The following is a 23,236-nucleotide window of genomic DNA, read 5'->3' as shown; positions in this document are numbered from 1 at the left end:
AATGTAATTGCTTAAGTAAAATTCAAGGAATTTGCAATTCTCCGGTATATGTCGTTCTTACCTGCTTTCCTGCAGTTCAGCAGACTTTCTCTCGCTCGGGGTGTGTATGTGAGTGTGTGTGTGTGTCAGTGTGTGTGCGTCTCCTTCCAGCTCCTTCTGTTTCTGTCTCTGCTGCCGGCTGTGGATTTCCCTCAGCTCCTGCAAGGCATCGTGGGATACAGGAAAGGAACAAGCAGTGAGGAGGAAGTGGGATCAGAGGGCTGGTTGCTATGGGTTACCATCGACAACAACAAAAAGAGCAGTAGCAGCGGCAACAACAACAACAGCAACAACAGCAATAGCAGCAATATGTATTAGTCAGGTGATCAAGGCAAGCTCCGCCCCATCTATTGCTGGTAACCATGGCAACAATTTATCAAATGTTTATAGACAAGGTTGGCGAGCGGCTCACTGCTTTTTGTGTTCAAAAAGCAGTCCCAGCTGATTCTTCACTGCAGGTGAAACTGCTTTAAGGCCTCCAAACTTGTCAGTACATGAGATAAGTTAGCTCAGTGGCGGCACATCCCGTCCTGTTTCTGGTGAGGAGATGGATGATTTCCAATCCAGTCACTGGCTCTGGAGGAAGGATTTGAGTTAGCCAAAAACTATACACCAAACAAAACTAAACTGGTCTAAACTACAGGTTAACCTTCAAAAAAGCAGTCGAGTGTTTACGCATGTTACGGCCTCGCTCGCTGCCACCTAATATACCATCACCTGCAACTGGTCGACAATGTTAAGTGATTGACAGACGATGTTTTTAACATCAGTGAAGGTTGTGACTCCAGGGATTGTACCAACTCTATAATAGTTACTTAATTTGATGTGGACACCTGAAAAATAAACAACCAGCTACTGTCAGTGAAGGAGTTTTTCACAACATCATATTCAACAGCACGTTTACAGCCTATGAGACCAGGCCTGCAACTAATGATCATTTTCATTATTGATTTATCTGTTGATTATTTTCATTATTCATAGTTTTATCTATAAAATGTCCAAAAACGGTGAAAATGTCTGTTTCCCAAAATCTAAAGTGAGGTCCTCAAATGTCTTCTTTTGTCGTGACCAACAGTCAACAACCCAAAAATATTTAGTTATCCAAAATAGTAGATAGTAGAAAACAGTATTTTCTGTGGATTTTTTTGACTTATAATTGCAGCTTAATGTGAGATTATTATTTTTCAAGGTCTAGCAAGCTTATAATCTCACCTGATGACCTCAGCAACTAAACAGGAAACAAACTGCAAACAGGTGTGATGTAAAGAATCTTTGAGTATCTAGAAATAAAATGTATTACTATCTATAGCTGAAACGATCAGTCCATCAACAGAAAATTAATCGTCAACTATTCTTTAATCATTTCAGTCAGTTTTTTTTTTTTTTTAGGTAAAAATGCCAAATATTTGCTGGTTTCAGCTCCTCAAATGTGATAATTTAATGCTTTTCTTTGTCATATTTGACAGTAAAGTGAATATTTTTGGGTCTTTGTCTGTTGGTTGGAGAAAATAAGACATTTAAAGACGTCACCTTAACTGTTTAATGGACAAAATGATTCATCAGTTAATCATGAAAATAATCTGTATATTAATTGATGATGAAAATTATCATTAGTTGCATCCTTATTATTATAATTATTACTAACTAACATTAACTAAGGTACCTGCTAGTCTGCAGATCTACTAGGTAGCAGATAAACTTACTAATCATGAAATGTTTAACAAACCGAAGTGAACCTAATTTTGAGTCTAGGGATTGTTAGAAATCATACATTTTGTTTTTGAGAGGTGTTTTTTTGGGGTGGTGCGTGTCACTGGAGGTGGGTTTTATCACTACTGGAGACCGGAGCCCCAAACACAGACAGGGCTCTGGTCACGGTGGCGGGGCGGAGCTTGCACAAAGCACAATATGTTTGTGGGAGGGGTTAGAAGTTAACAAAAAAAAGGATGAGGGGGAGAAGGGGAGACGGGGAATGTGGTGGAGGGGGGGGGGCAGTTCTGTGTAGTCATGACAACCAGCTGTGCCATTAGAAAACACTCTGTTACTATAACAACACAAGGGATCTGTCGTGTTTCAGCCAAACAACCAATGTGAGAAAACCTTCATGGACAAGCAAACCAATCAAACCACAAGAAGAGACTGACGGAGGAGTGAAACTACAAACTTTGGAGAGACAGAGAACCCCAAATCACCTGAAACATGAAGTGGAAACATATGAGACGACACAGCATGCCGAGCACACACTCCTGCACCAACGGACTGGACAGACACACACATTCACACAAAAATAAATAGACCATACTCAGATTCTACGTTATCAACATGCTAGCCTACTAAACATCTACTAGCTTCTACTTGTCTGGCTGAAACATCCTCTTGTGGCATAAAGGAAGTAGTATTACAGGACAGTGTACTAATCTAGTAAAGTAGCCTAGCATAGCAACGCCTCATCTAGTACACCTGCTAACCTAGCACGGCCGCTAGCTTAGCATGTCGACTGTGTGCAGCGTTAATCATGGGAGCATAGTTAGCCAGCTGGCTACGTAGTGAGCTAACACCAGCTTGGCAAAGAAAAGATGTGGAGCTGAAAAAGGAGGACAGATAGAGAGGATACATTAATTTTAGAGGACAGGAAGCAGAGGAGAGAGAGAGAAGATAAAGAGAAGGGAAAATAGGAAGAAAAGATGAAGCAAAGAGGAGGTGATTTGAGGAAGAGATGAAAGAAAGGATGAAGAGAAAAACAGGGAAGGAAGATACACAAGAGGAGAAGAAGAAGAAGGAAGGAAGAGTCAGAGAGGAGAGGGTTGGGCTGGTAGGGGAGGCGAGGCTGGGTTGTTGTGTGAACCTTTATAACGTAGTCTAGCCGTGCCAGACACACCCTGACGGCTGACACACACTCCTGTAGCTGTCCCTGCTCCTGGCACTGAAACACACACACATACACACACACACACGCACACATGTACGATCAACACAGACAAACACACACTCACAGACAGTTTATACTTGAGTCCATATTTACACATTAATGTATTCAGGAGAACTCATCAGTCAGCACTCTTCCTACGTGTAAGAGCTTTAAATAAATTAGAGTGTCCTTAAAATTGAATCTGACGTCCTTCTGGCCTTTGTTCCTAACATTTCGGCTCCTTTGTGAGCTCCACTTGCAGAGTTTAAAGGTGGAATACATGCAGAGTGGGTGCTTAAAATAAAAAACTGAGTGCTATTCAAATAATTTCATGTATAACCCAAGGATGAGGTGTTTGCATGTAGTATCTCAGTTTATCGATAGTTTTCCAAGTACCTGGATAATGTTTTAATCCATGACCCATGATGGTTTCCTTTCAGTATACATTAAACCAAAAAAAAAAAAAAAAAAAGTGTGCTTTTTGGCTTGACTCATGTAAGGAGAGGCGTTTGTGACTCATGTGATGAGTAATGCGCTGTTACAACTGTAAGTGTAGCCAGAATTATAAAAACAGGCTCTAGTTGGCAACAGCCCAGAGTTGTCAGCCAGTTCAGTGCAGCCTGCAGTAAACCTGAACTGACTCTTCAGCTGATCTATCTGTACTGTATTTATGTTAAATCTGAACATGTAGATATATACACTTAGATGACTATTTGAGCTCGCCCTCACCAGAAAATTGACAGTATAGATCTAAAATTCAGGCCGGCAAAAACCGCCATCTAGCCGTCGTAGTAATTATGAGTGAAGATGACGTCAATATAAGGTGACTTGATGAGAATATTTTACCTTGTTTGGAGGAGGCGGATTGGGTGGAGGCCTTCCAATGTCCAACTGTGAGTCGGGACATTCTTTTAAAAAAACGTAACGTTGTGGTGTTTACTGCTGCCATGACGATGAAGGTTGCGCAATATTAAACAAGTATAAACCACATTTCAAGTGATCATTTTAACCAACAACATGATCTTTCCCTAGATGGCGTGAACGTTAACTATAGGTTATTTTTGACAGCCTAAATTTTAGAATTTTGTCACTATTTTATGAGGATGTGTTGCTGTTTTAGTTAAAATGTGTAAAATGTGTGTTCATGTGTAAAAGATGCTTGTATCCTTAACCATATATGATAAACAAAATACCACATAAAAGTAACTGCTGATGAAGTAACTGATTATTTGCTAAATAAACGTCTTTTGATATCAAAAAGGTTTTTTTTTCTCCATCACCATTTATGAGTATTGCGTGCCAAATCGTCAGAGGTGTTACTGACTCTGACCTGTGAGACTAGAACAAACAACATACCAGGGATCAGTAAACATGAGTATGTGTGTCAGTTCCCACTCGTAACTTGACAATTACAGTCAAGCGTCTAGCTGCCTGGTAAGAGGCAACGCAGTGCAGTACACATATTAAAAACAGGAGTGGCAGCCCAAACCAGGCTTTTTTAAAAGTCTGGCTTGTTTATGTTAAAGACAAAACTTTCTAAAGTGACTAAAATACTTGCAGCTTGCAGGTTAGTAGTGTGACAAGAGGGTGTTTTTTCTTTTTTCTTTTTTACCATTTCTCCAATAATCTGCCAAATCAGCAGGTCAAATCCAAATGCAAAAAAAAAAACAACTGTTCTATAGTCCAGGTCTGCCATTAGAAGTGTTCGACAATATGATTTTATATTAGAGATTACATCCCAGCTGCAGTACCACCCCAGTCCAGCAGTGGCAGTGTGCTCTACCTGTCTCCCTCTCTGTTCCTCCTGAAGCTGGCGTCGCAGGGCTTCTATCCTGGCACAGTGGTTGGCATAGAACTCACACAGAGACTGGCATTGGCAAAGGAGCAAAAGGCCAGTGTGGGGAGATAAATAAAAAAAAGGGGGGTAGAAAATATAGAAAGGAAGGGTTTAATATGTGGATTAAACAAAGAATATAACAGGGAGAAAATGAAGGCAAGAGGTCGAGAAGTACAGGAAGAGAGAAGTGGGGATGAGACATGAAAGAGGAGGAGGAAGACAGCGAGTAGAAACAGAGAGGAAGAGTCCCGGTGGGTTAGGAGGACGGAGAAGACACAGCGGTGTGATGAGAGAGGATTTTGGGGGAGAAGAAGTGGTGTGGAAATTAAGGCGGAGGGCAGTATAGTCAAACATGGTTCACATCTCAGTGGTCTATGCTTCTGTTTCACAAAGAATTACACCACTGAGGCGTGGCTGCACTTTCCTCCAGACAAACTGGTGTCCAAGACTGCTGGTTTTGTTTGTTGCTTCGAGATTTTTGTGCCACTACCCCAAAATCAGAGTGTAATATTATCTACGCTGAATAAAACTGAGAACCCGCTTTATTAGATTAACAATTACAACAAATCAATTTATTGTGGTTGTTTTCCTCCCTTCTTCCTTCTCATTCTCCTCTCCTCCTCGTTGGGACGCACCAGAGGACTAATTCTCCTTACTTTGACCTGACTGAGGAAATCAGGAGAAAATAAGAAAAGAAAAGAAAAAAAATCTGGGATAAAAGTCTGCAAAACATGAACAGACTGCTGTACTCCGATCCCCGAGAAATAAAATAATAACAATCCCTCTATCTTCCTCTCTCAGTAGAGAACTGTTGGTGAAAGCTACATGAAGCTGCTGTCTGAGGAACCAGCTAACATCAGAAACACAGCAGTGACCATTAATACACAGTAATAACACACTGACAGACACAGATACAGTAGTCAGAAAACACTGTGACTATGTTAAACTAGTGTGAGGATGGAGGTATGACAGACAGGACAGGACATTATTTAAAGCTATGCTAGCTAACAGCAGTTTGAACATGGATGATGTTACATTTAGCAAACAATTACTGGGTTAGCAAGCTAGTTAATGTGTAAATTAGCTGTTAAGTTACATAGATTTATTTGAATTAATAAAACACTACAGCAATGCATCAACCAGACAGGATATCAGTATTATTAAACTGCATCTTTATGTTGGTTACTTCAGTTTTTTGTTACATGGACATAAAACATTCTTCTTCTATAAGCCAAATTCAGGCGGTGTCGTATCATTTAAGAGTGTTATAAGTGTTATCACATGTACTTTTTAACCTTAATGTCAGAAGTTCTGTTAAAACAATTTTCAAAGTTGCATGAATGCAAAAACAAATGACACAAATACAAATTCTACTATTTAGCTCAATCATTTGTGCCCTTTCTGTCCTATTGTTGGCTACTTTTGTTTTAGATTGATATCTGATATTTTTCAGGTAATTCTGTTTAAGTGTTCTTTTGCTGTGTCATGACAGCATCTAGTTAGTTTGTTAACAATGTCGTTTATTAAGGCAATTTTATATTTACCTGGTTTAGCCCTGACTCATATCTCCTGTCCTGTCTTAATGTTTGGATTAATCAGCCGTTTACCTTCAGCTGGGTGTTGAAAGCATCTATTTCTAGCAGTTTGGCCCTGGTTTCTCTCTCCACAGCATCCAGCTGTTCTCTGAGCTGCTGTCTGCTGGTCTCTTTCTGCTCCACGGCCTTCTGCAGGGATGACAGGCTATCACCTAAACACACAGAGACAGTGTGAGATCAGGTTAGATCAATTAGACAGATAGGTTTGTGTCAAATATATCGAATGAGACAGTGATAGAAAGTAGGTGTAATCTTGCTTGCTCAGGATTTATTATTATGCGTCATGGTAGTTCAAACATTTTATCTTCAAACCATCGACAGTCCTGCTTTTATCTTGACAGCCGTGCGTTTCTAATCCTTTAATTGAAATTTAAAATATCAAAACCATCAAAATTGGAGCAGGTGTTACTTTGTCAAAGAGTATGTAAATACTGTATGACGTCCATCACACTCTACATTCATAACTGTTGCTGTGGAAACGTGTTAAATATACAGTATAACTGGCACAAGCACCCTGAAACGTGATGCAAGAATAAACATTTAACATTTAAGTGTGTGTGATACTCACGTTGGAGGCTGTTCTGTTGAACCTGTTTCAGCTGGTCGTTGAGACTCTGTTTATCAGGAATTAGCCTCCCCAACCACTGCTGGGAGTCCTGCAACAAAAAAACAAACAAACAAAAAACATCACAATTTTTTAATCGATTCCCTTTTTCACTGCATATAGAAGTACATTTAACACTACTCTACTACATGAACATGTTCTACAGTTTCCATGTGCGTGTCTGTTATCATGAATTCTTCCTGTGATCAAAGCTATAGATTGTATGTTTTTGCATACTTGCAGCTGCTGTTGTAACAGTGTGATTTCAGCGATGCGTGTCTCTCTGGTCTGATTGGTCTGCTCCACCTCTTTCCTCTGAGCAGACAAACGAAACCGGACGTCCTTCAGTTTACCCTCCAACTGTGTCTTCTTGTCGTTCTGGAGAAAGAGACGGAGAGATGGAAGGGGGATATGTAACATTTCTTTATATAATTAAAGTTTTTATTCACTTTTTTCCAACTATACAAACATAATAACATAAAGGAGCAGTTACTAGAGTAAATCAATGAAAAATAAGTAACAGAACAAACAGAAGAAAACAAACAAAATACATCTGGGCAAATATAATTAGCTACTAGTACAGTGTTCTGTTCTTCTTGTTGGCATTGGTTGTTTGTTTTTGGTCTGTCTTTGACTAAGATAAACTTTAAAGCTCACAGCTGTCACACACACACACACACACACACACACACACACACACACACACACACACACACACACACACTCATTAAGTTATCTCCAGTTTGTTCTGTTTTTATTGCTCATTTATTGTTCTTATCCTGGCATCTACTCAGCAGTATAAACCAGTCTGCAATGACTCATAAATAACATGTATACCGGGAACTGACTGCCGCTATAAGTACGTATGATCATGTGACGTGTGTTTGACTACCAGAGCCTCCAGTTCAAACTCCAGGGTCTTCTTCCTGGCTTTGAGCAGCACGATACTCTCCTGCTCTCTGTTTCTTTGAGTCAGGAGCTCCTGACGACGTTGACGCTCCCACTCCAACTGACGCTGACGCTCCAACTCCCGCTTCGCAGCCTGGATGGACCAAACACACACACATACATTAAAACACCTTTTTTTTAATCCCCCGTAGTCACAATATTATATCTCAAAAGTCTACATGAGATGAGATATTACATCACATCCTATTATAATCATACAGTATATTATACACTTCATTACACACAACGAGCCATCTGCTGTAAGAGCGTAAATTAGGCCCTTTAACGTAAGAGTTGATGTGAAAGGTCTATAAGTTGTCTGCAGCGGATGTAATTACACATCTGCAGCAGCTGAACGTTAAGTCAACCGTAACTCTTAAATTAAAATGCAGATACATGGTAATCATTTTCTCCTCTCCTCTCTCCTTCGTACCTCTCTCCTCTCGATCTCTTTGCGTCTCTCCTCTTCTCTCTGCCTCTCCAGCTCTCTCTGTTTCTCCAGCTGTTTTTCTAATTCCTGTTGTCGTCTCCTCTCCTGCTCCAGTCGCTCGCGCTCCTGAAACACAAACATACAAGGATCAGCTCGCAGAACAAAAAAAAAGAACTATTATTTTGTTAAAGGTCACCCCGATGCATCTTCATTTCCTCTTAGTTTCAATACGTGTAATAAATGTAAATAATGTCCTGATGTGTTTCAAAGACATGAGAGATAACTGTTACAGTGAGAGCGCTGTGGCTATCGTTAATGTTTTATGAGCTTATATACAAGCCATACATTCAAATCATGAGTGCACACAGTGTGAAAATGAGATAATGATAATCTAGATACCTTTCTCTCCTGTTCCTCTCTCTCCAGTGCCGCCAGCCTCTCCTGTTCTTTCCTCTGCTGCTCCTGCAGAGCCTGACGTCTCTTCTCCAACTCCAGGTTTCCTCGCTCGAAGTTCTCCCTCTTCTTATCCTCGAACGTCACTGCGGGAAGACAAAAAAGCAGAAAATTAACTTTTTTGTCCATTCGCCACCGTGGCGAGCAAATTCGCCCGCCACTTCACGAATCCACCAGCATTTGGCCTGTAGCCGGTGCTGTTTTCCATCTCTGGATTAAAGCTTTTAAAACATACAAGTACATGAAATGTGGGGAAACAAAACAGCGAAAGAGCTCTCATGTTTCTGGCCTTGCTTAAGATATTTCTGATTTATTTTAAACTGCCAGAACAGTTTTAAAAACACAAAAATAAATGTGTCTCGTGGAACGGCCAGGAAAGTAAGAAAGTAAACATGAATTAAAAACTGACTACAGTTTGTTTAACTATTCGGAGAGGCTGATACTGAGACGACAGCTGTTTTGTGTGCCGGTTAATGAACACAAGAAGCAGCAGGGTTTTATGGTTATGCTTTTATGGCAGCAAACATCACAAAAACGAGAGTGAAAGTAGAGAGAATGCTGTTGTGTTTTAAAGTTATGTTCGCCGATCACAGTAACGCGTTAGAGTTAAAACAGCAGAAAATTAAAGAGTCTAGTGCAGTAAACTGAACTGCTGAGGGCAGCTCTTGTCCCAGTTTGACCAGTTAACATGGCTAGTGTCCACTCACCTGGTAGTTTCTTTTCCTGGCTGCTTTCCGTCTCTTCCTCCACCTCCTCCTGGACGCTCTTCTGGTCCGACTGAACACTGTCACTACGTACACGCCTTTAACACACAAATTATATCCACAAATATAAACACCCAGCACAACATAAACAGTAATAGATAAAAACTACTTTGGACCTGTGTTTTAACCTTGTTTCTGACCACGTGAAATATCAGTTTACTGCTAGTTTCAACTGAAAGTCCTTGACAACAAACATATGGCCTGTGTGTCCACCAGTCAATTAACGAGATATTTAATTACAGTATTCACCTGAATGTAGGTGGGAGGTAATCTGGTGGTAACACAGGGGGTAGCGGTAGACCGGACATAGCCATGTCTATGAGGTGCATGGCCAAGATAAACTCCTCAGCTGTTAGCTTTCCATCCTGGTCGATATCTGATAGACTCCTGAAGGAGAAAAAGATTGAGCAAATTTCATTTTTGAATGCTTAACGTCTGTTAAGAGTGAAGATTTAATGGTTAGATTTCAAAGTACTGACCATATCGTGGCCAGCTGGCCCTGAGGAAGACTGGACTGCATCAGGATAGTGCGAGCCTGGGGACCTGGAACACGTGCACGATCGCGCACAGAAACACCCATAAACTCATTGAAATGCTGAGGCAAACAAAATACTATCAGAAATATTGACATGTGAGTGTTGGTGCGGGTGTGTACCGGTGAGGTGTCCACTCATCATCTTGTCATGGGAGTTAAAAAGCTGCCTGTACTTCAGCCTGGAGGACTGAGGAACAGCCCAATCAACCGGAACCAGGGGGGGCTGACTACTACGACAAGTAACAAGAGGCACAGTAAAGGATTACCATGGAAACATAACACATATAAATGTAGGATGCACAATCAAAATGCTCCTGGGTGAGGAGCCATGATCGAGATATAAGGGGAAACTATCATTCTGATAACCTGACATACCTGGCAGCATCAAAGGACGGCCCCTTCTGCAACTTGGTACTTGTACGATTAAATGATGAAGACTTGTTGACGGAGGAAGCTGTGGGAAGAGTGAAATATAGTCTGAAGGTTGAGATCAGAGACTGACACCTTCAACGTGGTGTGTATATACCTTGTAAAGCATTTCTTTTCATGGCATTCTTTATGTTGTGACAATAATGACAATGTTGGTTTACATTAACTTCCAGTGGAAAAACCCCTGCGTCAAACTCCTGTGTCACGTACACACAATTTACAGAGAAAACGGGGGCTGATTTCACATTTCTCCGCAATTCAAATCAACCACCAGTTGTCAACCCACAAGTGACTTGTTGTTAGCGCGACGTCACAGTGATTCGGTCTATACTGACTGTGTGAAAGCTCCTACACAAGCAAAAACCTCAAAGAGCAGAACTTTCACACAGCTGCAGATAGAAGAAGACCATGGACCCACAATAAGAGAACAAAGAACTCCTGCATACTGTGTTCTGCGCTTGCAATTAGAGGAGATTTATTAGGATCAACGTTTCGGTACACAGACCTTCATCAGGTTATTTCCTGAAATAACCTGATGATGCTCCCAATAAATCTCCTCTCCTCTAATTGCAAGCACAGAAGACAGTGTGCGGGAGTTCTTTGTTCTACTCTTGCAAAAACCTCTAACTAAGCTTCACAAAGACATAAAAGCATCACCTGACTCTCTAAAATGTAAATATATAGGTGTATATTATGTGTAAACAGGAGCTTAGAGCTGAGACGTTTGCTGCAGACGCAACACAAACAACTTTAGCGAGGCTGTTACCTGGGTGGGAGAAGCCTGAGATGGGCTGCATCATGCCTGTGGGAGGAGCTCCGTTGGCAATGGGCTGAGGGAGGGGCGGCGGGGCGGATGAGACGAGTGGGGGAGACACTCCGACGGGGAGAGGCGGCAGGGGGAGAGGGGGCACGCCTGGCAGAGAAGCAGAGATGGGTGCCAGGGGGGGCATGGGAGGCATGCCTGGAGAAGAACAGAAATACAGTGAGGACATGATTATCAGACATTTTCATACAGAGTCATATTATATATATATATATACATCATTCCCTCGAAAGTGTGTCAATGGGTGAGAGCCACAGTGGAAGCCTGAATGAGAGAGGACCATGTTTGCGTTATAACTTTATTAATAGACAAGAAGTAGAGCTGAGAAAGAGAGCAAACATTTTCTATATGACCTTTGAAGAAGAGAGAGTGATATCATCTTTAGAGGATGTCAAGAAATTGTGAAGAAAAGCAGATATCAGATGAACTGATAGTAAAGGATTACGTCAATGTTATTACAGTAAACTGTGTGCAGTGTTTCCTCTTTATCGACTTAGCGGCAGTGAACCATCAGTGAAATGAAACAGTTACAAATCATCTGAATTCGCAGGCAAGACAAATAATTTAGAAGAAATTATTTTATTAAAACACAGCAGGTTGACAAGATTCTTCTGCTATAAACATCAAACAGTTATTTCACTCCCACAGTGTGCCGTGTGTGTTTTCATGTGCGTCTTACCGAAGCCGGTTGGTGGGGCTAAAGGCAGCGGGGGCTGTTTCATACTGGGGGGTAGCGCGGTGGGCAGAGGGTGACCCTGGAGTTTCAGTTTGATGAGTTTCATGGCGATGGAGAACTCATGGATGTCCATACGACCGTCGCTGTTCATGTCAGCCAGAGCCCTGAACGTACACGAAGCAAATATTTAGGAAGGAATGAGTTAATTTCTTCACAAAAAACTGTAACAATCATTGGTGTGAACAGACAGTGTGCAGCATCTATATCATTTTTTATATAATGTAATGAATGTAGTGGCTTCTAAATGTCTGTTAGTCTGTGAGCTGGTCGTTACTTCCTGGCCTTGTGACTCACCATATTTGGGCCAGGATGGGCGGGGGCAGTCCTGATTGAAGGAAGAAGTTCCTGGCCTGGTCGCCTGACAGACAAATACAAACAGAATGTAAAATCACAGGACGGATGAAAGGAGCATGGCTGCTCTTGATTGTGTGGAATGTGGTCAAACCCCGTTAAAAAAACAAATAGACTACTGCATCATAACTTTAACTTTTAGGACATTAAATGAAATGTAAAATGTGAAACCAGAGGTTTTTGCACTTGTCCTCTTACCCAATTTTTGACCATAATTGTAATAAATGTATTTTATTTTATAATTCACATTCACTTCCTGTAAGTACACACAAGCACCAAGGACCTTTATTGACATTGGCCTCATTCAAGCCCTCATCTCGCCTCACCCATATACTGTAATGGTAGGTGTGGTCTGGAGTGTAGATAAGAGAGAGAGAGACGGTTACCTGTGATGTAACCCCTGGCAGTTGGAGAGAGGCTGTGAAACTGCTGATCATGTTTGGCTCTCTCATCCACTGAGATCAGAAACACATCTGGACCTAACACACCCACAAAAAAAAAGACAAACACACACACACATAAGTAGAGATTAGACAACAAACCCAAGACAGAGCCAGACAGATGGAGAAAGGGGAGGCATTAGAAGAATGTGTTAGTCACCGGTTTCAGTTCCTGTTAGCGGATTCCTAGTGAGTGACATTTCAGAGTGGAGTAAGAACTGGGGTAAAGATGAATAGACGAGGGACTGAGAGCTGAACACTGACTATGGTTGTTCCTTAGAAAGTTCAGTAGATGACTAATCAATGTTTGATTCAGTGAGACGTGACTTTAAACAGATCCGCTGCCAAGGATTCATCGCCAGCGATTGAATGGATCATTAAGTCTGACAGCAGATCATTTCATCAAAACATTCTGTGTCTCAGGGTCGTCTGAGTATTTCCAAATTTATGTTGAGGTTTGACACAAAGGGGACGCTATACAGTAAAATGTAGGATGCTGACAACTTCCTTTTTATTTCCTACTCTGTTCTGTGCAATTTACTGGCAATTTCCACGTACGATGAGTCATGCTGAGTCAAGTTTAAATGCAAGAACAATTGCAGCTGTCAGAAAAGTAATTTCCTTTTTGTACCCTTTAGCTGGAAAGGAGCGATCATGTGACTTTATTCTGCCTCTGAAGTCTATAAGCTTGACAATAAGATTAATAAATAATCTTTAGGGGGGGTCTAAAATGTAAAACTTGTTATGGAAAATGAAAGTGGATTTATGAGAAGCTTGTCTTCTAATGGGCTGGTAAAATATTACAGTGCATTAATAAGAGTAATGTGCTGCCGTCTTACTTTAACTACTCATAAGACTCTTAGCTGACAACTCTGAGAGGAAAATACATACATCAGCTTTTATCATACATTTTATTTCATGCCAATTACAAACACATACAGACCTGTGAATGTGGTGGGGAACTGTGCCATGGTTCATTCAGTCTTCTGCAGCTACACAACACCTGAAACGACACATTTAGAAGAAACAGATTAAGTGTTTGTCACTTTCAGTATCATAACTATGTAATAATGTATGTAGTGTTAAAAGTATTTCATCTGTGAGCCTCAAAAACGCTTTCATTGTGAAGGTACCTCTGTTGCCAAGGTCAGCAATCCCCACTAGATGCTTAACAGCGTATGAAAAAGTGACCAAATAATGGCTGATCCCCTGCCAAAGGTGCTGATACAGTAGACAAACTCATTCACAGTGAACCGTTTCCAGCACAAGTCTGGAGTTAATTTTCCACTCTGCTGTCTTTCACTGCTGTAGTTGTGGATTTTTTAGTTGCTCTGCAGCTCAGAGAGTTTTATGGATTTATTGTTTCTGAGCCTTTAAGGTTCGTTTTGTTCAGTTAAAGGACCAGTGTGTCAGATTTAAGGGGATATATTAGCAGAAATGTAATATAATAGTATGTTTTAATTAGTGTATTATCACCTGAAAATAAGCATTGTTGTGTTTTTGTTACCTTTGAGTGAGCCCCTTATATCTATATAAGGAGCGGGTCCCCTTTCACAGAGCCGCTGTGTTGCACCACCATGTTTCTACAGTAGCCCAGAACAGACAAACCAAACACTGTCACTAAATCTTACACACTGGTCCTTTAAGGATGCACACATGGTTGTAAAATTTAAATCCTGCATTTTCAATAAGTCTATATGACAACCATATGACCTCAGGATCAATCTGCTGTTGTCATCTGGTATTCAGACTGGTCCGGATCCACAGGGGACTGGTCCAGATCCACAGGGGACTGGACCTTGTGTCAGCCATGCTTGTGCATATCAACAGCAGGGCAGCAGACCTTTATTTATGCAGGGCAAGCTGCCTGAGCATACTTGCTTGTTTTCAAAACCACTCTGCTTCACACTCGCTCTTACACACATTCTCACTTGGAGCTGACCGCAGCGAACACCAGTTTCCTAATGTCGGACGGAAAAAAAGCTCCACTGGAGTCTTTTTTTAAAGTCAGTGTTTCTTTCAGGCAACATAAACTGCAGAGAAACTAAATAAAAGACACCAAAAAACAGGAAATGTTTATATTATAACAGTTAAAAAACAACTATAATGACAAATATAGTTTTATATCAGCCAGCTATGCCAGGCTTTATTTTAAATGTGCTAAAATGATACAAAAGCTTCTCCACATCAGCCGTTCTAGGCTGCAAATAATGGAAAAAAAACTCCCATTTGAACCCAACTTTAGTTGCTTTAACAGAATAAGAGCTGCAATGATTAGTCGAACAGAAAAATTAACTGGCAACTATTCTGATAATGGTCATTTTTAGACATAAATGCCAAACATCTGCTGGTCGCAGCTCTTCAGATGTGAAGATCTGAAGCTTTTCTGTGTCATACATGATAATAAACTGTTTATCTTTGCGTTATGAACTGTTGATCAGACAAAACAAGACATCTGAAAACATCACTGTTGACTCGAAGAAGTTATAACGGGCATTTTTCACTATATTTAAAAGATTAATTGAGAAAATAATCCACAAATGAATCGATGATGAAAATAATCTTTAGCTGCAGCCCTAAAAAGAATTTACTCTCATGACTGACAAAAATTCACAATATGGTTTTTAAGTTTTAAAATTTTTTGAGAAGCTTGAAATGTGTGTTATCACAGGTTTATGTCTAAATCATCTTATATTTGTTTAAACAACATAAAAATGTGGCCCACACCCAAACAAGTCAATAAAATCTATATCTGTGTGTGTGTGTGTAAGAGAGAGACACACACACACCTCTGCACTACTAGAGGTATGTTAATCAGATCCAGACCTGCCTCTCCTGCATCACTGTGGCCAGCAGACAGCCCATAATAATAATCTGACACACATTGAAACAGACAAGGACTTAGCCAGGGTGTGTGTGTGTGTGAGTTGCTGACTAATTTTCCAATGTCATGCCAACAAAAAACAGATTCCTTACTCAGGGTAAAGGATAAGGAGAAAAGCCAGTTAAAGGGTCAGTTCACTCAAACACATTATCCCATTCAGGCCTTGTGGTATCTGGCTAGCAGATAGTATCTGTTTTATTTTATAAAGGTTATAAGACCGCAGTTTACTGGAGGTGGATGGAATTTAGTCTGTACTGCTTAAAAAAACCCCCAAAAACTCAACAACAACGTTTCTTTCCAGAAACAGTTACTCAGACTCTTTCTTCAGTAGTAAACTGTCCTTGGCCTATTGAAGGGTGTGTTAGTTAGTGTGTGTGTATGCCATTATCATCAGAATGGGAGGACAAAGTAACCAGCTTAACTAGGTCAGAGGAACAAAGCCCACCCTACACAAACACAGACTCACACACACATTCATGGCTGCCACTGAAAGAACAGTGAAGTGTTTGGATAACTACAGTAGATTCGCTCTGAGCCAGAGACGGGAGAGCAAACAAACTGCCTTTAAACTTTTAATTTCATCTGATATGATATTCAAACAGCGGTAGCATCGAATACAGTAGAAACAAGCGCGTCTGGAAAAAGCATGTTAGTGAGAAGGTGATGTGAAGCGAGGACAGGGAAACGACGCCAAAATAAAAGCACGTCTGGGAAATGAATGTTGACGTCTGTTAACCAGCAGCTGGTCGTACTGTAGCTGAAAAACAAGGCTTAAATGTTAACAATATGAGGCTCGTATTCAGCAACTTCTTCATGCTTTCTTAACCAGAATGGACACAAAGGAAGGTACATTACAGCGAAGAGTGCAAATGTGTTATCCTCATGTTAAGTTCAAGGAATTGGAACGAGACTTTAAACTTCTTGTGCTGCCAAACTCCAGAGAGATGTCAGGTTGCCAAAAACTCGTTCCGGCGAATAAGCTGCTTTTGTTTACAAGCTCTGGCTTCCCACTTTATCTTGGACCGAAGACGACTAACTGCAAGCGGGATCACATCCTTTGTGACACCGGCGGCGACACACAGGAAAAATGTAACCTTGTGTTTACCGTGAGGTCTTTTAACATTTATTATTATCCAACTGAACGGGCACAATAAGGGTTTTTGTACATTTAATAATTTGATCCGTCTTGACACAAACAGCGCCGTCACAGCTGTTGATCTAAAGAATAAAAGCATCTATTTTTCTATTGTGTGTGTGCTTGGGTCCCTGTGTACATGTAATGTATTTGTGGGATTAGTCTGTATAATTGGAGCGTTGGGATGTAACTGGAGTGTCGGTCTGTTATCAAGGCTTGTGGCAGATGCCTGTTTAAGCCCCTCATACACACACACACACACACACACACATACACTAAAGGCAGCTTCAGATGATACAGATTAGGGTTCAGTCTCTTTTTTTCTTCTTTGTCCCTCCCCCCCTCATTTTCCCGCTGACCCCCTCTCACATTCCTCTTTTCTTTTCCATCATGAATAAATTCAGGACAACTGCAAATGATTTCTGATGCTCTGTCCGCTGATCGTCATCATATGCAGCCTTGAAACATCCTTATAAGCGTAGATATCATTTGAGCTGTAATTTACTTCTCTGGCGCTCCCACTTCCACTCAAACAGTCGTGTCAACTTCGGATTTACTTCCTATGAATGTTAAAACACTGGTCAAGTCGCTCATAAAACACCGCAGCATGTTTATAATCATGAACACACTGCTTGTGTTCTGTTTGATATTAAGAAAGAAGTCAGGATGTTCCGTCTCTGGCGGGGAAATATCAAATTAAGCAGCTGCTTGAGTCATAATTCCCATTATTGATTCATAGATACTTTGTGATTCAGCATAAATGCTCAAAATGTTAATATAGTGCTTTATAAGTAACATTTGAACTAGAGGGGAGAAGGCAGCTGACCTTACAGTACACACGCAGCACGATGTTATCAGGCAAAGATTAATATTTCAGTGATACAACAAAATTAGATTACGTTGTTGATGCCAAACCATTCACCCTTAAGCAAGAGACAGCAAACTGTTAGAGAGACACTTAGAGCAAACAACAACTAAGGCTCCATAATTACTGAATAATAACAGATGTACATTTTCCTGACTTTATTAAAAACATGGAAAAAAACTGTTGTGTAAAATGCAGAGAGACTTGTTTTATAATTGATTAATTTCATGCTGAATCAAACTTGAGTCGCATCATGCGGTGCATAGAGATAAGGCTGCAACTGATGATTCTCTTCATTATTGATTAAGCAATCAGTAGTTTGATCTCTTAAATGTCAGAAAATGGTGAAAGATGTTGATCACTGTTTCCCAAAGCCGGAGATGACGTCCTCAGATGTCTTGTTTTGTCCAAAGTCAACAACCCAAAGACACTCAGTTTACTCAAAACAATTAATTCATTATCAGAATAGTTGCTGCTTAATTTAATAGTTGGCAACTAATCGATGAACTGACTAATTGTTGCAGCTCTCCCGATTAGATCGTCAGGCACATTTTCTCTTTGGTATAAATCAAACATTTTAAGTGCTGAAGTCAATATGAGAGAGTGGGATAAAATTCTTATACGGTAAATCACAACCTGGTTTCTCTTGTTTCTGTTTGTGTAAATCTCTCCAGCACTTTCTGCTTCTATGACTGCCTTCTCTTGCTATCAGCCAAGTCCGCCGCGCCTTTAGTGTAAATATCAACATGACATCATTTCGTCTGTTTGTTTGGCTACACTATTTTTGCTGCACCAAAAAATCAACACTGGCCCAGAAATGCTGGACAGACGCATCACGAAATAAGTGTCGGCTCGGTCTGCTGTGCTGCATGAAACTCTCGATCCTCAGGCACCTGATTCCTTATTATTCTAGTTTGAAGTGAAGCATAAATTATTAGTCAATCAATGGTTGATTGACAGAAAATTAATTACTGACTCATTTATCGAGTAAGTGTAAAGCCATGCTTGGTTTCCTTCATTTAATGTCGCTGTCAATCAAACTTATTCGCTACTTGAAGATATTTCACTTGGGACTTCAGCATCCTTCGTTATTATTATTATCATCAATTTCCAGACTAAACAATCGATGGATTAGTAGAAAGCAATGATCAAAAGTTCAACTGATAATCAATTTCAAGAACGTGGGTTTTATCTGTTGACTGCAACTATGATGGTGTCGGTATTAATAACTGCAGCCTCTTCACATCAGCTTTCTATCACTCGACATACTCCCACACGCATGCATTTAACACACCCCCTCCGCTTCAAACACACACACACACACACACACACACTCGCTTGCTCCACTGTCTCCCACTTTCTCACCCCCACGCTAAAGACACGCTCACTCTCAACACACCCTCTGACACTGACCCTAAGCTCTGCATCTTGCTCTCCCTCACAAACACACACACACACACACACAACAACACATTCTTAACACACCGCTGTCAAATGGTGAGGCCAGAGAAATGACAGGACCCCAACCCACCCAGCACACACACGCACACACACATAGATAATTACCACTGCAGTCTCTCCATCAGCTCTCCCTGTATCACCCCATCCTCCCCTCAGGCTCCCTCCTCCCATCTCCTCACCAGCAATGCTTGCCAGCCTCCGCAGCTAGCTAATGTTAACACGATTACAATGTAAAAACTGATAGCAAAGACCAAAAAGCCTTGACTGGTAACTACTGAAGCTGAAAGCACAGCACTGTGAACACTTTTAGCACTGAGGCTGTGAGATTATTTTTTACTTACACTACAAGAAAAATGTCAGTATAACATAAAATTCATCATGTAACTTTGTTGTTTAACCCTGAACAGGTTTGTAGTAGTGAAATTGTACATTCATGGTGTAAATATAAAAATAAACAGCCAGCACACCGCAAAATAAAATCAATTGCAATGTAAGGACACTTGTATCTCCTTTATATTTGTATTGTAGAGAACAAGTAGTTTAACTGAGAATCAGTCTAATCAGGTAAAAACACCTGTGATTGTAGAGCACAGCTGTGTAGGAGCTTTAATGTCATTTTAGCCGTGTGACCATGTACAGGTAACCAAATTGTATTCCTGGTCAAATGGCTTTATATGAGAGGGACGTTACAAAATAAAAGTATGTAATGTCCATCTTAAAAGTCTACCCGATCCATCGAGCTAATTTGAGCCTGTTTAAAATGTTCTACCACCTTTTTTTTTTTGTTGATGGATTATATTGTGCGTTCTGGCCGGAGGCTGCTGGATGTGAATGAAAACAATTTGCTGTGCTGAAACCAGAAGTTCTGGGACATGTTGGAACAAACTGTATTGTATGTGGTTCTGATTTATAGGTTGTTTGAAATAGGATCACCAAGTCACGCCCCTGAGCCCAGCTCAACTTTTGAACTTTCTGGAAACACATGCATAATCATACTGGTGATGTAGATCTCTCAGCAAACACTGTCTGAGTGTATAATATACATGTAAATCACATGTGCACAACATTGACTAAATCCTGCCTGCCTCATGCAGAACACCTGCTATTGTTAGTGGAGCAAAATCAGATGGCATTAAAAACTAAGACAACAATCAACTTCAGAACATTTTCAGTTTTTTCAGCTTTAAAGGACAGATTCACAGTTTTTCAAATCTGTCTTAAAACAACAGTCAGGAGACCAAATGAACACTGAAACATGTTTCATTCTTTCTGTTCATACTGACCATTAGAAGATCCCTTCATAATGCACTTAAAATATAAGTGATGGGGGACAAAATCCACAGCATCAGCGTCCAGATGAGTCAAATCAAGTAGATATCTTTCAGTGTTACAGTCTTTATAATATCAAAGTCCCTCTTTTTGTTACTATACTTCCACCGCAGCTCAACAGGGAAACACTGTCCGAGGAAACACAAAGAGGGAATGATGCTAAAAAGACTGTAAACATAGCAGATTTTAATCAAACTTGTATTAACATATCATATGTATGTACTTTAGCTTACCGGCCAGGATGTTTTCTTTCCAACTTCAAGAGGACCTGTTAAAATCTGCTATTACCATGGAAACCGGTCCTCACTGATCGGAGCTCGGTAAGTCTTGTCAATCAAGACCCTGGTGCTACACCTGCCCTGATGTGGGCTGAGTGTGCTTAGTTCTCGAGAAAGAATGCTTACAGTAACAGGAAAGGTACTGTAAGCATATGACAAACAGGTATGTTTGTCAAAACATCTCCACTTCCTGTGTCATTTCCGAGGACTCATCTATGTCAAGGGTACTTTCACCTGACAACCACAAGGCATTTCTCTAGTTTGAAACAAATGATGAGCGCACTAAATGGTTGTTTTGACAAGTGTTTCGGTTTAAAGAGTGACCCTGTTAACTGGCGACTGTGTCTGTGGTTGTCGTAGTGACGGCAGCTGTTGAAAACACAAACAGAAAACGTAGGACTCCTCCTAAAAGCCTCAAATTCTCTCAAATTGAATGTTCAATACAGTATATATATTCATCGGGTCCTTTTCATCTTACAGTATTTAAATTAAGTGTTGCCACCAACAAGAAGAATTCGCATTTCTTTGCTAATTGTTCTGAAATTAATCTTTTTTTAAATCTTAGTTTGTGTTGTGTGAGAGAAAACACTGAATCTGGTTGCAACATAATAATAATACATTTAATTTGTACTGCTCTTTTTATTCATGGTGAAATTCAAAGTGCTACAGTATTAATAACATAGAACACACAACATTAAGAAAATAATAATAATAAGTTAAGAGTATCCACACTGATGGCCATAAACTATACTTTTTGTGTGTACACAATGGCAAAGCTTGCCATGACAAAGCAGATTAATCAGTTGACTATGAGCCACTTTCCAATGGAGGATAACAGTATAAAATCCCAAAATAGGTTATAGCTGCACTGCCAGCTTATATGCAACGTTTTGTTTCCCACATTATAAGAGAAGTTGAAGGCGAATGCTTCTTGTGGAACACAATTTCACTTATGTAAATTGTTAGTGTAGATAATAAACACGGATGATTGATTCAAGATTACTTCATTGTCATTTCTCAGTGCTCGCATACATTGAAACCGAATTCCGTTTCTCCCAGGCGTAAGTAAAGGAATGACATAAGTATACAGAAGTATGATAGTCTTAAAATAGCAGCAAAGGTAACATGAGGTAACTTAGTGCAATGAGTTTGCAACAAGGCATTTTACTGTTGTGAAAGTGACTGATGCCGTATGGACAGTTTGAGGAGATTAAAGTAAAATTTGATAAGGCTTTTAGGATGACATCTGCGTGTTGTGTTCCTGTTTTAAACAGCTCCCGTCACTACGAGCAACCACGGACGCTCTCAGCTGAAAGTCACCAGTTAAAACGGTCACTCGTTAAACCGAAACACCGGACAGGTAGCTGAATAGATGGACAGCTGTGACCTAACATCAGGGTTTGATGTTGGCACACTCTAGGCTAACTTGATAAAATCCTCCACACTGTAAGTGTCGCTGCCTGCCCGAGCATTATCAGTCAGTAACCTTGCTGATTCATCACCTTATTCTCCAACCAACCCCGCTGATAGCGAAGCTAAAGTTAAACTAAAAAAATAAAAACCAACGTTAGGTCACAGACAGGCAGTGCAGATGCAGTGATTTAAACGTTAGCACAATAGCTAACAGTTGCAAAGTGACTAGACCGCATAGTGCTTAAATATCTTGTAGTATTTGTCGTGTTGCACAGAGTACTATCAGACACCTCCTAGCCTTGCTACTACTACAGTTAGAGTCTGACAGTTGCAAGCTACACCCGGTTAAAAAAAAAGACAAACCGGCCGTGCTAACGTTAGCAGACAGGCTAACCAGTGAGAAGCTAACGTCAGCCCGCTCAGGGACATTCTTCCACATCACACACACCATACACCCTGCTCTTACCTCATAGTTCACTTCCCATAGTCAAATAGTGGATAAAGTATCTCCGTGTATGTTTATGTAGCCATATAACGAGGTATCGCCTCCAAAATTGCGCTGTTTTATCACCGAAAACCCCTTTCCGGTGATTCTCCTGTGGTTCCGAAATCCCGACCGACTGAGGGACAGTTGGAAAATGGGGTAACGCTACTAACGTATCGCGAGATGTCGACCGTAGCTATGAGGATATCGATGTAATCTCGCGATATGTATAGCAAGGACGATGTGACGGATTAGTAGCGCTCCTACCGGCTGTCATGTATGTTACACACTTACATCGCAAGTGCATTATGAAGGGATCTTCTAATGGCCAGTATGAATATGAGGAATTATTATAGCAAGAGAAAACAATTTCAGTGTTCACATTGGCACCTGACAGTACCACAGAGGATGATTTAGAAAGTGTGAAAAAAAAGAAAGGTCAAAATAAAACAACATAGGTGATTGCACATTTCATAGTGTTGTGCATATTACATA

General features: G+C 40.5%; 1 protein-coding gene across 5 annotated transcripts in view; it reads right to left on the bottom strand.

The window, feature by feature from the left end:
* itsn1 (intersectin 1 (SH3 domain protein)) overlaps positions 1 to 22,912 on the bottom strand; it is a 51,845-nt gene extending 28,933 nt beyond the window's left edge. For 2 of the 5 annotated variants that reach the window (XM_067610647.1, XM_067610649.1), the window contains exons 1-19: positions 22,724 to 22,912; positions 13,836 to 13,895; positions 12,839 to 12,931; positions 12,396 to 12,459; positions 12,045 to 12,205; positions 11,309 to 11,503; positions 10,489 to 10,567; positions 10,234 to 10,343; positions 10,058 to 10,121; positions 9,828 to 9,965; positions 9,522 to 9,616; positions 8,761 to 8,900; positions 8,365 to 8,487; positions 7,876 to 8,025; positions 7,221 to 7,361; positions 6,948 to 7,035; positions 6,392 to 6,531; positions 4,731 to 4,814; positions 62 to 198 (exon numbers count right to left, since the gene is read on the bottom strand). In XM_067610647.1, coding sequence (XP_067466748.1) covers positions 62 to 198; positions 4,731 to 4,814; positions 6,392 to 6,531; positions 6,948 to 7,035; positions 7,221 to 7,361; positions 7,876 to 8,025; positions 8,365 to 8,487; positions 8,761 to 8,900; positions 9,522 to 9,616; positions 9,828 to 9,965; positions 10,058 to 10,121; positions 10,234 to 10,343; positions 10,489 to 10,567; positions 11,309 to 11,503; positions 12,045 to 12,205; positions 12,396 to 12,459; positions 12,839 to 12,931; positions 13,836 to 13,863 — 2,030 coding nt within the window. In that variant the 5' untranslated portion in view covers positions 13,864 to 13,895; positions 22,724 to 22,912. The remainder of the gene's footprint in view (positions 1 to 61; positions 199 to 4,730; positions 4,815 to 6,391; positions 6,532 to 6,947; positions 7,036 to 7,220; positions 7,362 to 7,875; positions 8,026 to 8,364; positions 8,488 to 8,760; positions 8,901 to 9,521; positions 9,617 to 9,827; positions 9,966 to 10,057; positions 10,122 to 10,233; positions 10,344 to 10,488; positions 10,568 to 11,308; positions 11,504 to 12,044; positions 12,206 to 12,395; positions 12,460 to 12,838; positions 12,932 to 13,835; positions 13,896 to 22,723) is intronic. The other 3 variants (XM_067610648.1, XM_067610651.1, XM_067610650.1) reach the window with 3 other exon arrangements.
* Positions 22,913 to 23,236: the final 324 nt, after the last annotated feature.

The sequence above is a fragment of the Thunnus thynnus genome, chromosome 14 (assembly GCF_963924715.1).
Source record: "Thunnus thynnus chromosome 14, fThuThy2.1, whole genome shotgun sequence".
Lineage (NCBI taxonomy): Eukaryota > Metazoa > Chordata > Actinopteri > Scombriformes > Scombridae > Thunnus > Thunnus thynnus.
The sequence above is the reverse complement of the archived record's forward strand: the minus strand, read 5'-3'. Positions and strand labels throughout refer to the sequence as shown.